The 14,906-nt window shown below is 56.3% G+C and overlaps 1 protein-coding gene across 1 annotated transcript in view; it reads right to left on the bottom strand.

Moving 5' to 3' along the window:
• MYO15B (myosin XVB) overlaps positions 1-14,906 on the bottom strand; it is a 31,595-nt gene that overhangs the window by 15,397 nt on the left and 1,292 nt on the right. The window contains exons 3-22 of the mRNA XM_029927085.1: positions 14,292-14,899; positions 13,836-13,899; positions 13,487-13,596; positions 13,259-13,333; positions 12,846-12,942; positions 12,483-12,586; positions 12,243-12,306; positions 11,673-11,834; positions 10,529-10,642; positions 10,379-10,437; positions 10,171-10,303; positions 9,093-9,188; positions 8,712-8,843; positions 8,179-8,304; positions 3,947-4,024; positions 3,567-3,682; positions 3,432-3,477; positions 3,164-3,288; positions 2,649-2,766; positions 2,299-2,429 (exon numbers count right to left, since the gene is read on the bottom strand). Of these exons, the coding sequence (XP_029782945.1) occupies positions 2,299-2,429; positions 2,649-2,766; positions 3,164-3,288; positions 3,432-3,477; positions 3,567-3,682; positions 3,947-4,024; positions 8,179-8,304; positions 8,712-8,843; positions 9,093-9,188; positions 10,171-10,303; positions 10,379-10,437; positions 10,529-10,642; positions 11,673-11,834; positions 12,243-12,306; positions 12,483-12,586; positions 12,846-12,942; positions 13,259-13,333; positions 13,487-13,596; positions 13,836-13,899; positions 14,292-14,899 (2,558 nt within the window). The remainder of the gene's footprint in view (positions 1-2,298; positions 2,430-2,648; positions 2,767-3,163; positions 3,289-3,431; positions 3,478-3,566; positions 3,683-3,946; positions 4,025-8,178; positions 8,305-8,711; positions 8,844-9,092; positions 9,189-10,170; positions 10,304-10,378; positions 10,438-10,528; positions 10,643-11,672; positions 11,835-12,242; positions 12,307-12,482; positions 12,587-12,845; positions 12,943-13,258; positions 13,334-13,486; positions 13,597-13,835; positions 13,900-14,291; positions 14,900-14,906) is intronic.

The raw sequence follows: 14,906 nt of genomic DNA, 5'->3' as shown, positions 1-14,906 counted from the left end.
AGAAGCAACAGGGAAGGGACAGGACACTTTGGAAGAACAGGTGCATTGAGCAGGTGTTCAGTGAAGGAGATTAAGGTCTTAGCTGAGCCGACCACCGGGCTCACTTCCCTCCTGTTCAGTCCGAGGGGTCGTGCGGAAGTTACTTGCCCTCTGTCTTATCCCCACCATCTGCAAAACGAGGATTAGTGTAATACCTGCCCCACCACAAGATTAACTGAATCAACCGACATGTTGAGAAGAGTCTGGCATCTTTTTATTTAAGGACTTCTAAAAAATATATATATATACTACACTGGAAGTCTATAAGACATCCAGAAGAGATCGTGTCTTTGAGAATTTTCCAGATATAAGAAAGACAATTGGAAACCAACTTGACAATAAACTATAAAAGAAAAAAAAGGGGGCGCCTGGGTGGCTCAGTCGGTTAAGTGTCCGGCTTCAGCTCAGGTCATGATCTCATGGTCTGTGGGTTTGAGCCCCGTGTTGGGCTCTGTGCTGACAGCTCAGAGCCTAGAGCCTATTTTGGATTCTGTATCTCCCTCTCTCTCTGACCCTCCCCTGCTTGTGCTGTCTCTCTCTGTCTCCCAAAAATAAAGTAAAAAGCATTAAAAAAAAATTAAAAAAAAAAGAAAGACCAGACTCCTCAGTAAAGGAGTCATGAGCAGGATTAATATTAAAAATTTCTTAAATGTAGTGTTGAGGCACCGGCTCATTCAGTCTTGTAGAGCATCTTGGGGTCATGAGTTCAAGCCCCATGTTGGGGGTAGAGTTCACTTAAAAAATATAGGAGGGAGGGTCCTGTGTGGCTCAGTTGGTTAAGCGTCTGACTAGCTCAGGTCATGATCTTGCAGTTTATGGGTTCAAACCCTGCACTGGGCTCTGGAGGCTGGAGCCTGCTTTGGATTCTGTGTTTTCCCTTCTCTCTGCCCCTCCCCTACTCACACACTCTCTCTTTCAAAATAAGGTGGTTTTTTTTTAATGTTTCTTTTATTTATTTTTGAGAGACAGAGAGAGACAGCTGGAGCAGGGGAGGGTCAGAGAGAGAGGAGATACAGAATCCGAAGCAGGCTCCAGGCTCTGTGCTAGCTGTCAGCACAGAGCCCAACACGGGGCTCGAACCCACGAACCGTGAGATCATGACCTGAGCCGAAGCCAGACGCTTAACCAACTGAGCCACCCAGGCGCCCCTCAAAATAAGTTTTTAAAAAAAGGTATGAAGTTCTGATACCTGGTACAGCGTGGATGAACCTTGCAAACAGGACACTTAGTGCAGTGAGCCAGGTGTAAAAGGAAATATTGTACAAGCCAACATACATGTAATACCTACAAGAGGCAAGGTCGCAGAGACAGAAAGTGGACTGGAGGTTACTGGGTGACAGCGGAAAGGCGAGTGGGAATAAGTGCAGAAGAGATGCAGAGTTTCTGTTGGAGACGAAAACATCTCGGAAATGGATAGTGGTGATGGATGCCCTCCGTCCCTCCCTCAGAAGACGTCCCTGGTGGCCACGGCCCCGCCCTTACTTTGTTTTAGTGCTTCACCACCACTTTGGGGTGACTGATGGCAGGCTTACTGTCTGCGCCTGACTCCCCAGTGAGCCTGGGAGGCCCCATCTCTGCCTCGATCCCTGGGTCCCCATGCCTGGCCCGGCCCGGGGTCATGGAGAAAGTCAGCCAACAGCTGTTGGGTGACTGAGCAAAGACAGGCGGTGAAAGCGAGTTGATTATGTGAGAAGGGGGAGGGAGCGTTAGAGGATCAAGAAGTCCAACGAGCCTGGAGCATAAAAATCTGACTTAGAGGCTGGAGAGGTAGGCAGGGTCTCACACAGCCTGGCTCCTGCTTTTACTTTATTTTTAATCTTTTTAATGTTTATTTTTGAGAGAGACAGGGTGCGAGCAGGGGAGGGTCAAAGAGAGAGAGAAGACGACACAGAATCTGAAGCAGGCTCCAGCACAGAGCCTGATATGGGGCTTGAACCCATGAACAGTGAAATCATTACCTGAGCTGAAGTCAGGCGCTTAACCAGCTGAGCCACCCAGGTGCCCCCTGATTCATGCTTTTAAAAGAGCATTTTTGCTGCAGAGTGAAGAACAGACTAGAAAACGCTGAAGGAGTTAAGACTGCAGTTTTAGGTGGCCTCAACAGGTGGTGAGCTTCTTGTGACGAGGGATATTCAAGCAAAGGTTGCAAGGATATGGGTGGGGAGGACATTGGGGCCCATAGACTTGCCTTGAGGTCCTAGCCCTCCCACACTCTGCCCTACCACCTGAGACGGCGCGGCCCCTCCCACCCCTGCAGACCTGGCCTGCATCCGCGGCAAGAGGAGGCGGCCGAGGCGCCGGCGGGAGAGGCGGGCACGCAGGCTGCGGTGCAGGGCGCGCCGGGCCCAGTGCTGCTCCAGCTGCCGCCGGCCGGACTCCCGCAGCAGGACCTGGGGGCAGAGGTGAGGGCGCTGGGGAGGCGGGCCCCCTGCTCTTCTCCTGCGGCCTCGGCCTCCTCCCTTCCAGCAGGACAGCCTTGTGGGGAGCCCACCTGCCGCCCACACCCACGCCATCCCCTCACCACCCAGAGAGACCACCGAGTCCTGAGTGTCCCCGAACACTCCTCTCATTTTCCAGCCATACCTGCCTCTCTGCACATATGCACCCACCTGGGTGGCTCCGAGGTGACAGAGGGGCGACTCAGCCCCCAGCACCTGGCTCAGGATGGCGCCACACCTCTCCCGGTCATCGGACTCCTCTTGCCCCTCTGTCCCCAGGGCCTGGAACCTGCCCCTCGGATGGAGAGCTGAGGTCAGAACAAGCACAGCGAGGCCCTCCACCCCCACCTCCCGCCCCAAACCCCTCAGAGTCTGTTCAGTCCCTAAGTCATTCACCAACAATTTGGAAAGCACCTACTATGTGCCGGGCACCCAGCAGAGTTTTGCTGTATGGAGAAGGGGCAGATGGAGGCTTGGAGGGGAGGGTGATAATGGACAGGGAAGGAGTGATGGAGGGAGGGAGAGAAGGAGAAAGAACAGTGACAGGAGGGGGATTGTGGCCAGGCCTAAGGTCCCTAGGAAAGTGAGTCCATCTCCACCCTGAAGGAACCCGTGTCTGCAGCCACCCCTTGGGTCCTAGCCCTGAGGTCCCTAGGCAGTTGGCTGTTCCCGTCCTGGAGCCCTACCTGGCCAGGAAGGCCTGGAAAGGCATGCGCACAGGAAAGTTGGCACTGCGGCTGCACACCACCTCCAGGATGCCTGCCTGGAGCAGCTGCTCTGCCACGTGTTCCACATCAAAGAGGCCCGGAAGCTGTGGCCATGGGCAGAGCCAATGAAAGCTGGAGGCAAGGGACTTAAGGCTGGGGGGGCGGGGAGTCCTGGGGGCCACTGAGAAGGGCGGGGCAGGTGGATGGGAAGGCTCCGGGGCCAGGCGTGGGGAAGCGGGGAGCTCACCCTTCCTGGGTTGGGGTTGAGGCACTGGATGAAATAGACATGGCTCCTGATGGGAGGAAAGGGGGTCATTTGGGCACAGACCAGCCCCCCTCTGTTCAACTCCCTGGGGTCTCCTGTGGGGCGCACTGTTCTCACTTGCGCAACTGGGCTAGGAGGTCCTCCAGGGAATGCTGGAAGCGAGATGCCAGTGTGGGTTTGCCTCGCCCACCCCTGGCCTGGGGCTCTGCTTCCTGGAACAGGCTGCCCACCAGCTGCAGGGGGAGAGGAGGCTGAGCTGGCTTGTCCCCCAGGCCTGTCCATAGCCCTGCCTGCACCCCTGTCCTGCGGAGCTGAAGGGGGCTGCACCCCTGTCCCCACGGAGCTGGGGGGGGGGTGCAGTCCACAGCATCCAGACCCTGGAGAGCTCAGCCCATGACCCAAGGTACCAGGGCCTGCCCCTTGGGCAAGAGTGTCCGGGGCAGAATGGGGGCCACCGAGTGGAGGGCTGGGGGCCCCGAGGAGACTGGCAGGGACACCTGGAGCTGGCTCTGGGCAAGCATTTCCGCCACGGCAGGGTCAAGATGATCCCGGTTTCTGTCCACAAACTTGTGAACCTGCAAGAGACATGTGGGAAGCGGAGGGGAAGCCAAGGAGAGAAGGTTGGGTGGAGGCTGGTCCCTTTGTCAGTAATCCAGCCTCTCCCACTGAGCTAAAGGGCTCCTTTGTTTCTTCCACGAGAGCCTCTGGGAAAACTGGACACCTCCACGCAAATGAATGAACCTGGATTCTTATCTCACACCAGATATAAAAATTAACCCCAAATGAACGGATAGATCAAAGATCTAAATTTATGGGGGAGCCTGGGAAGCTCAGTTAAGCGCCAGACTTGTGATTTCAGCTCAGGTCATGATCTCACAGTTTGTCAGTTTAAGCCCTTGGTCCGGCCCATTGCTGACGATGGAGGGGCCTGCTTGGGATTCTCTCTCTGCCCCTCCCTGGCTTGCTCTCTCTCTATAAATAAATAAACTTAAAAAAAAAAACCAGATCTGAATTTAAGACCTAGAACTCTAAAACTCTTAGAAAACAACACAGCGAGAAGCTTCCTGACATTGGACTTGGCAATGATTTGCTGAATAGGACACCGAAAGCACAGGCAAGAAAAGGAAAAAAAAATAGATGCACTGGATTTCATCAAAATTAAAACTTTTGTGGGGCGTCCGGCTGGCTCAGCGGTGGAGCATCTGACTCAATCTCAGGAGTGTGAGTTCGAGTCCCATGTTGGGTATAGAGAGGACTTTAAATAAGTTTACTTAAAAAAACCAACTTGTGCGCATCAAAAGACATATTTTACTTATTTTGAGAGAGAGAGAGAGAGAGAGAGAGTGAGAGAGAGAGAGAGAGAGTGTACACCTGCCCGTGCAAGGTAGGGAGAAGGGGCAGAGGTGAGAGAGAGATCCTCGAGCAGGCTCCATACTCAGCGCAGCTCCCAACACAGGGCTTGATCTCACGACCCGGGGATCATGACCTGAGTGGAAATAGACACTCAACAGACAAAACCAGCCAGGCGCCCCTCAAAATATAACAGAACAAAAAGACAGGAGAAAATATCACATGTCAGATAAGGAATTAATATCCGGATTACATAAAGAACTCTCACAACCCAACAACAGTAGCTTAATTCGAAAGGGGGCAAAGTGGGGCGCCTGGCTTCGGCTCAGGTCATGATCTCACGATTCGTGGGTTCAAGCCCCATGTCGGGCTCTGTGCTGACAGCTAGCTCAGAGCCTGGAGCCTGCTTTGGATTCTGTGTCTCCCTCTCTCTCTGACCCTCCCCTGCTTGCATCGTCTGTCTCTCAGAAAGAAAGAAAAGAAAGAAAGAAAGAAAAGAAAAGAAAGAAAAGAAAGAAAAGAAAGAAAAGAAAAGAAAGAAAGAAAGAAAAAGAAAGAAAGAAAGAAAGAAAGAAAAAGAAAGAAAGAAAAAGAAAGAAAAAGAAAGAAAGAAAGAAAAAGAAAGAAAGAAAAAGAGAAAAGAAAATGGGCAAAGAACTTGAATAGATATTTCTCCAGATGAGACACACAACTGGCCAAGAAGCACATGAAAAGGTTCTCAACATCATGAGCCATTAGGGAATCATGGATCAAAACCACAGTGAGGTCATCATTTCACAGCCACTAGGAGGACTATCATTTTAAAAATGGAAAATAAGGGGCCCCTGGGTGGCTCGGTGGGTTAAGCATGTGACTCTTTTTTAATATTTTATTTATTTTTGATACAGAGAGAGACAGAGCATGAGAAGGGGAGGAGCAGAGAGAGGAGGAGACACAGAACCGGAAGCAGGCTCCAGGCTCTGAGCTGGCTGTCAGCACAGAGCCCGACGCGGGGCTCGAACCCATGAATGTGAGATCTGACCTGAGCCGAAGTCGGAGGCTTAACCGACTGAACCACCCAGGCGCCCCAAGCATATGACTCTTGAGTTCAGTTCAGGTCATGATCTCACAGAGTGTGAGTTCGAGCCCCACATCTGGCTCCGTGCTGACAGCCAGAGCCTGGTTGGCATTCTCTCTCCCCCTCTCTCTCTGCCCCTCCCCAGCTCAAGCTCACACTTTCTTTCAAAACAAACTTTAAAAAACAAAAAATGGAAAATAACAAGTTCTGGCAGGAACATAGATTGAAGCCCTTGCCCGCTGCCAGTGGCAATGTGGGCGGTGCGGCCACTGGAGCAGGCAGTTTGGTGGCTCCTTGTAAAAAGTAAACCTAGAATTACTGTTTCTTTTATTAAATTTTATGTTTTTATTTATTATTGAGACAGAGAGAAACAGAGCGTGAGCAGGGGAGGGTCAGAGAGAGGGAGGCACAGAATCTGAAGCAGGCTCCAGGCTCTGAGCTGTCAGCACAGAGCCCGATGCGGGGCTCGAACCCAAGAACTGTGAGATTATGACCTGAGCCGAAGCTGGATGTTTAACTGACTGAGCCCCCCAGGCGCCCCTAGAGTTACCTTCTGACCTGGCTCTTCCACTCCTAGCTACACGCGCCAGAAGAATCGGAAGCAGAGACTCGAATAGACTTTGTGCAGCCGTTTTCATAGTATCGTTCACAGAAGCAAAAACTCAAGTATCTGCCAACTGATGAACAAATACACCAAATGGGGTCCAACCATACGACGGATTATTATTCAGCCATGGAAAGGAAGGAAATCAGACACATGCTACAACATGGATGAACCTTGGGAAAATATCCTACTTCGTGCAATAAGTCAGACACAAAAAGACTGTGTGTGTGTGTGTGTGTGTGTGTGTGTGTGTGTGCACTAAGATTCCCACTTACCTGAAGCAATTCTGTTCCGTTGGTGGGTCTGTTCCTTATCAACACCATACTCTTCCAATGACCATGTCTTAATAGCTAGTAGAGCAAACTCCTGCCTAATCTCCTGCTCTTCATTATTTTATTGGCTATTCTCATGCATTTCTTTTCCAGGTAATACTTCAGAGTAATTTTGTCAAAGTCCGTTCCTCCTCCTCCCATAAGAACCCGACTGGGGAATTGTCTGGAATTGTGTTGCTTTTCTAGTTTATCTGAGAAAGAAAGAACGGTACTAGGGCTCCCCGCCAGGAATGTGGTTTGACACTCCTTTTTCCAAGTTTTCTTTTGTGAGCTTCAATATAGTTTTGTGGTTTTCTCTATTCGATTTCCTTGTGTTTCCTTTTTCTTCAGACATGATTGGTTTTGCAGGGGGTCGGGGGGAGAGGTATAATTGGCATATGTCCCTTGGGTTTGTTTAACTCCTGGACAGTTTGTGTTTTCTGCTACAACCAAAGCATGTCACCTCCTCCAGGAAGCCTCACCTGACTTGCCCGACTTCAAAGCAGTCACACAGTCCTACCTTTTATGCCAGGCCCCGACTCCGTCTCCATGACACTCAGAAAGGGGAGAGGAGAGTGCCTTTGGTGGGCACCTAGCAAGTGCCAGGCACCTGTCAATTTCTACATTACTGCATTCAACCCTCACAGCAATGTTATAGGACAGATTCCCACTCCCATTTTACAGATGAGAAAATGAAGGCTCAGAAGGAGAAGCAGATGGGCGTCTGGGTGGCTCAGTTGGTTAAGTGTCTGACTTCAGCTCAGGTCATGGTCTCACAGTTCGTGGGTTCAGGCCCCGTGTTGGACTCTGTGCTGACAGCTCAGAGCCTGGAGCCTCCTTTGGATTCTGTGTTTCCTTCTCTCTCTCTGCCCCTCCCCTGCTTGTGCTCTGTTTCTCAAAAGTAAACAAACATTAAAAAAAAAAAAAAAGGAGAAGCAGCCAGCCTGAGGTTATCAGAGCCGGTCCCACACGTACGCTCTGTCCTTCCTGGTCTGAAGGTCCCCAAGGCCTCTTCTCCCTCCACCCCATCGTGCTCAGCCAGAACTAAGTCGTGCTCAGAGCTGTGAAGCACTGGGGCTCCTGGGAGGCTCGGTCAGGTAACTGTTGGACTTTTGGTTTGGGCTCAGGTAGTGATCTCAGGGTTCTGGAGTTCCATGAGGTCGAGCCCCGCATCAGGCTTGGGGTTCTCTCTTTCCCTTTCTCTCTGCCCCTCCCTGTCAAAATACAGTTTTTTTTTGTTTGTTTGTTTGTTTTAAAGAAGAAACAGGGCGGAGGGCACAGGGAGACACATAGGTCAAGCCCTCGCAGGAGCCTCCCCTCACCTCCTGTTACCCGTCTGGTGACTCAGGTCTGGGGAGCGGACACTACTGATTCACTCAGGAGTCTGTCCCTGACTGACCCTGATACCTGGTAGGTGACGGTCCCGGCGTAATGCCTCACGGTGAAGATAGGAAGGGGCAGCTGCGGCTTGGCATAGCAGGGGTGGTTGCCATGGTGATAGTGGCACTTCTGGAGGAAGGTGTGGTCTGTGGCCTGATAAGAGGGACGAGCCTCCCTCAGGCCTTTGCATGTGACATTGGCCTTGCCTGGACTGTGCATCCCTTCCAGTGATCAGTGTTTGTGGAATGGCCGTACCACAGCCTGCGGCTTGCCCTCTACTAGCTGGAGGCCCTAGGGACCCCTGTGAGCCCTGTGCAGTCCCCACCACGCTGCCCCTTCTGCAGCAAGGACTTGAGGAACCCCAGAGAGGTCAGGTGTCTGGCCAAAGACCACCCGGAGACAGGATTTGAACCTGGTTTGCCCACTGTCCCCCCAAGCTCTGCTGAGAGGCCATGGGCAGGGTTTCTGGACCCCATCACCTTTTGGCTCCTCTGAGAGGCCCTGATGGCCTCGGCCTGGCCGCCAGGGCCCCCACCTCGTCCTTGCCACTGGGGGCTCACCTGGGACAGCCATGTCTGGGCATCCAGGATACTGAGGAGGCCATGGGGCTGGGCTGCGAGGAGGTCCAGGCAGGTCTCCCTCACAGGCTGGGGGACAGGCACCCAGGGCAGTGACTCTCGCTCACATACCTCCTGGGAACAGCCAGCACCGGGCCAGTTACAGGAGGGAGTTCACTGGAGCCAGAGCGGGGGTGGCTCTCCCATTGTACAGATTGGTAAAATGAGGCCCGAGAAGACTGAGATGGCCGCTAGCAGGGGGTGCTTTGGGACAGGGCTGTCAGTCCAGCGGCCTCAGTTTCCCAGGGATGGCCTCTGCTCCGGGAATGCCTGGGTGCCACCCCCTATACCCCCCCCCCCCCCCCCAGGCTCAGCTCCTCTTACCTCCTCCTGGGCCAGCACCATCTGGCTGGCGAAGAGCTGCAGGCGCTCACTGGCAAGGTTATTGCACAGCTGTTCCAGGCCATTCACCCGCAGGGCCTAGGGGCGCGTGGACAGTGAGGTGGGCACCCGACGAGGCGGGGGCACGGGGCAGGTGCGGTGTGGGGGGGTGCTGCACAAGGGCCTGGTATCCTTCATTTCCCTCCCAGAACTCAGGGAGGAGCGAGGCCCTGGGGCTGATGCTGCAGCCTCCAGGGTCAAGTCCAAAGGCCTAGGCACAGCATGTGCCCACACCTCAGTCCACACCCTTCCCTCTGCTTCAGCACAACTGTGAGCCTCCAGCCCTTGGTCACAGCCATCCTGTGGTCTGGAAGGTGCCTTTTCCTATGACCTAGGTGCTTGCTGGCTCCTCAGAAGCAGGGCCCCAGGCTGCTGCCTCCAGGAACCCTTCCAGAATTCCTCCTGTAAGGATTGCAGGCTCCTGCCTCTGTGTCCCCCAGACTCCACTCACAAGCCCAGAAGAGCCCCCACTCCGTGCTTTGTACAGAGAGCTCTGACATGCTCAAACACACACACACACACACACACACACACACACACACGAACACACACTTGCCACAAACATCTCCCGCTCAGAGAGGGCCAGTCCCCCAGGGCATGGTCCCCCAGGGCACGGTGCAGAGGAGAGAGCAGGCGGCAGGGAGTGGTCCCCCTCGGGGGAAAGAGGCCGCCTCCTCTGGCTCCAGCCCCCTCCTCCCTGCTGAAAACTCAGGGCCGTTCCGGGGACTGTCCCTTTTCCTGCTCTGCTTTGTGCATAGGGAGTGAGACCCATCCTAGGGCCTCTGCCTTCTGCTGCCTCAGAGGCTCCTGTGAGACTCTGCAAGGCCAAGCAGGACAGAACTCTCCAGAAGCCAAGTCAGGGCTGGACAGAGCAGAGCAGAAAGGCCACACCCGTGGACTGTGTCCTGTCTCTCGTGGCTAGCCAGGCAAGAGCTCATGGGTGCCACTCTCAGGGAGAGCTGCCCCCAGAAGTGCTTGGGGTGAGGTGGGCACCCTGTCCTGGCCCCGCCCCCACGGTGACCTCGAAGCCGTAGACGTCCACGACGGTGACGGTGTGCCTGCTCTGTCCCTCCCCGGGTGGTGCCAGCTGCGCGTTGATCGTCCCCAGAAGCCAAGTGAAAAGTCGTGAATACAGGGCCTTGGCCAGGGCATCCCTGTGGGCGTAGTGAATGAGCCAGTGCCAAAGGGTGCCAGGCCCAGCTGTGGCTCTCTCCCACCCCCGGGGCCACCTGGCATCAATGGCGCTCTCCACTGGGAGGGATCTGCAGACGTGGCCATACGGTGTCTCCTGGAAGAGGTAGGTATACGTGCCGAACATCAGGCCCCAGGCTGATACGGGGCCTGGGTGATTGGGGCCTCCTGAGGAGCCCAGGGCTCACCGTGACCCTCCTGGTGACAGCCCCCTCCAGGCGTTCGGGTGGCACCAGCAGCAGCCGGGCTGCCGTGTGGATCTCGGCCCAGCTGGACACAGCAGCCACCTCCTGGGACTCCCGCTGGACAGAGAAGGGAGGGAGCGGGGAGGGCTCTGCTGGGGAAGGGCCATGTCCCACAGGCGGCTCTGGGCAGCGAGGAGCTGACCCTGGAGCCTGGGGGCCCTGAGTGCGAGTCCTCATTTTCCCTCCTCACTAGCTGGCCAGCTCTGGCGAGACTCTGAGCCTCCGTGGTCTTATTGTCAAAAGGGAAACAGCCACCCTAAGTTCCAGCGTCACTGTGAGAACCAAATTAGAAAACAGAGGGGCGCCTGGGGGGCTCAGCCGGTTAAGTGAGCATCTGGCTTCGGCTCAGGTCATGATCTCTCGGTTCGTGAGTTCAAGCCCCATGTCGGGCTCAGTGCTGACCGCTCAGAGCCTGGAGCTGCTTCGGATTCTGTGTCTCCCTCTCTCTCTGCCCCTCCCCTGCTCTCACTGTCTCTCTCACTCTCTCTCTCTCAAAAATAAACATTCCCCCAAAACCAAGAGCACACTATATATATTGTATGCTAGTCTACTAGACAATAAATTATATTAAAATAAACAAACACGGGGCGCCTGGCTGACTCAGTTGGTTAAGCGTCTGGCTTCGGCTCAGGTCATGATCTCACGGTTCATGGGTTTGAGCCCCGCGTCGGGCTCTGCCCTTAAAGCTAGCTCAGAGCCTGGAGCCTGCTTCTGATTCTGTGTCCCCCTCCCCCTCCCCTTCTGACCCTCCTCTGCTCACACTGTCTCTCTCTCAAAAAAAAAAATAAATAAAATAAACACTTAAAAACAATGAAAACAAATACATAAAGTGACTTAGGTGGCTGCTGGGCTAAGACAGGTCCCCCCCGCCTTTCCAGGGAGGCAGCGTGATGGCACTGGCATCTGCGTAGATGATTCCAGGTCTCCGTTCTCCCATCTATATGATGGGAACCTGCCTGCTTCCCAGGGCAGCTGTGAGGCCCAGAGGGCGGCCCACAGGTGTTCCGTATGATGGTGCCCTGACCCCGCAAACAAGCCACCGCTGACCCAGCGTCCATGCCGGCCCCTGGCCACAGCGGGGGCCCACCTCTGAAGAGGAGAAGCAGATGTTGCCCAGTTGCAGGATGGCGGCCAGCACGGCCCAGGCTGCAGCCAGCTCCTCGGGGCACGTGACCAGCACCTGCAGGGCCTTCAGAAGTCCTTGGAAGTCCTGGGCATCATCCTTGCCCTGGAGCCTGCAGGCCTGGCCCTGCAGAGCACAGCAGGGGTGAGGGAGCAGGGCCTGATGGCCCGTAGCTTCCCTCCACTCCAGCCACTCCTTCAGCCCCTGCTCCTTTGAGACCTTTCCCCAGGCAAGCCGTGCCCCCACCTGGTTGAGGTAGTAGTAGGTCTCCGGCCCCTGTAGGGAGAGCTGCTCCCGATCCACAGGGTCCAGCCCCGCCAGCAACTCGTAAAAAACATGGAACCCCCGCTCAGCCTGGGCCTTGGGGAGAAGGACTGGCTTACGGGGAGCAGCGGTCTGGTTCTGTGCTCCAGGGAAGCAAGGACAGGTCCTGGGAAAGGCAGGGATGCAGGCGAGCAACTGCACCCCTGCACAGCCCCTCTCCCTCTCCCACTCTGGGAGCTGGAGAGAGGTGAGCAGCAGCGCAGGCCTTACCTGAAACACCACCCTCGAGGCCTCCAGCAGGTAATGTGACACAGAAGCTCCCACGATGGCCCCCCTGTGGGCACGGGACAGTGGGTGGGGGTGTCCTCGGTGCATGCGACCCAGGGGCACTGGTGTGCCCCAGAATGGGACCCACTATGGGCTGGACCCGGAACCCGGCAGCCTCGGGTTCCTAGTAAAGGGAGCTGATTGGGGGTGCCCTCTGTGCCCACCAGGACGCCCATCACTCACTGCTGCAGGCAAAGGCAGAAGACCTGCCCGAAGCGACTGGCGTTTGCATTGAGGACCGTCTTGGCGTGGCCAAAGCTGCTGAGCACGAGCAGCGCGGCGTCCAGCTGCGTGGGGGCGGGGCACTCAAGTATCCCCAGGAGCGGGGCGTTCGCGATCGGGCATCCCAGCTGAGGCTACTTTGCGCCTCGGGGCTGTGCTCATCCCGGAGAGGCTCAGTCCTGCTCCACCCGGCCCCGCCCCCACAGGAGGCAATGCCCGGGGCTGCCCCCAAGGAGAAGCCAGAGGCCTAAAGACCACTCTCCTGGCCCAAAGGAGAAGGATGGTTCTTCTTGGAACCCAAGGAAGTGGCCAGCTGCCCCTTACCTGACATCTTCTGTCCCTCATCTGCTCCTGCTCCAGGTGGCTCAGGAACTGCACCATCTTTCTGGCAGCTTCTGTCTTCCCTGAGCCGCTGTGCCCACTGTGGAAGGGAGGGGCTGACAGGGTCCCCAGGAAGGGGCACAGAGGACACCCCCATGGAGCCCAGGAAGTGGGACATGCCCACCTGGAAGTGATTCCCACCCCTGGAAATGTGGGAAGATAGACCCAGGCCATGGAGACCAAAGAGAAAGAAGACGCCAAGAGCCCAGGATCAAGGGGCACTGTTGTGACCTCCGCCAGGACACAGCCCTTCCACATCCAGCGCTGTCGCCCAGCAGCGGACCAAGGAGGGCCCCACGTCCCTGCCTCCCGGTCCTCAGAGTGGCTCATGGGTTCAGCAGCGCCCCACCACTCACCCCAGGAGAATGCATGTGCCCTGCCCAGTGCTCTGAGACAGGCTGTAGGCTGACGCCATGATGGCGAAGATGTGTCTGAGGGAGGAGGGTGGGAGCAAACGAGAAGGTTGCCAGAGATGGCCATTTGGGCCCTCCTACATGGAGGCAGGCACGCCCTCCCTCCCCAGGATCTCAATCAGTGGCACGTGCAGGGCTTAGCCGCCGGGGCGGGGGGGCAAAGTCACGTACGGGGTGGTGTTAGGGGCTTTCTTAGGGTGGTAGCTGGCCAGGACCTCAGCTGAGAAGAGAGGCAGGGGCCGGCGGGGGTTCAGAGAGAGCAGAAAGGGCCCCCCGAAGGTCTGGGGAGAAGAGCAGATGCTGTTGTCACAGCATGGAGGAAGCAGGGGATACAAATGGAGTGGGGCTTCCGTCCTCCCCAGCCCAGCCCCCCCACGCCCCCTCTGCAGGTCCCCAGAGAGGGTTCCGCATCCAGCCCAGGGAGGAGAAGGAAGGAGAAGTTCTAGAAGTGCCGGAGAGCGCTCTGATCCCAGGGCACGGGCAATCCCAGCCCAGCCACCCTCCCCAGGTGCCCCCATACGTAGATTCGGCCCAGATGAAACCTCTTCTTGAGGCACAGCAGCACAGAGCTGTTACACACTGGTCTGTGGGGACAGCAGGATAGAGGAACAGGGAATTGGGGGAGGGGCAGAAGGAGGTCCTCAGCGCTACCACTGGCTGCAGAGACACTGTGGGCAAGTCATGCACCCTCTCTGAGCCCCGACCATAACACAGGGGTCCAGCTGCTCAGTGAGTTACCCCCCGCCGTGGCGGCTACAGGCAGGAGCAGGAGCTGACCCAGAGGGAAGCTTTGTGCCAGTTAGAGAAGAAAGTCCCAGGCGGGGGCGTCTGATTTCCACCCCTCACCTGCGACTTCCCGTGGGAAGCCCTTCTGCTACAATACCGGCTAAGGATACAACTTACGAAAATGGACCTAGGGTGACATATGAGGGCTCTGTGACCCACACAGGACAGATTTAGAATTGTGCCTGCTCACCGCAGCCAAGCCAGGTCCTCCGTGTCTTCCAGGCCTTCCCCAAGACTCCTGTCCTCCGTACCCAGTGAGGGCGGTACCTCCAGGCGGGGCCCCAGGCTCAGCTCCAGGTCCCTCTCCAGCGCCTCCTCAGCCTCATCTTCTGGCACCCACCGCCCCCTCGGAGGCCCGCAGGGGCCCAGGCCTCTCTCTGACCGCTGTTGGGTCTCCAAGGTGAGTCGAGGCAGCAGTGCGTCGTCGGTGTCAAGTCCAGGGTCCTTGCGGGGTTCTGAGCTCTGAGTCCAGTGGACCAGAGCCTCGGCCTCCAAGAGTTCCGGCTCCGATTCACTGCTGGAGCCGCTCTCGTCGGGTGGGGGCTCGTCGTGGGGAGCAGGGCCGAGGAGAGAGTTCTGGCGGGGCCCGGCCGCACCTTCTCCATTCGCCCCACGCCCCTCACTGTCCCCCAAAGCCTCTGCACAAGGCCAGACGCGCCCCTCCCCGGCTGGGGCGTCGTTGGAAGCTTCCTCTGTGCTCCGACGGCTCGACTCCCTCCCAGGGAGTGTCCCAGGCCTGTGCATCCTGGGGAACACGACCGCGAACTTGGGATCCAGAGTCCTGTCCTCGTCCTCAGAAGGGTCC

The sequence above is a fragment of the Suricata suricatta genome, chromosome 17, assembly GCF_006229205.1.
Source record: "Suricata suricatta isolate VVHF042 chromosome 17, meerkat_22Aug2017_6uvM2_HiC, whole genome shotgun sequence".
In the NCBI taxonomy this organism is placed as follows: Eukaryota; Metazoa; Chordata; class Mammalia; order Carnivora; family Herpestidae; genus Suricata; species Suricata suricatta.
This window is presented reverse-complemented; position numbering and strand designations above follow the sequence as displayed.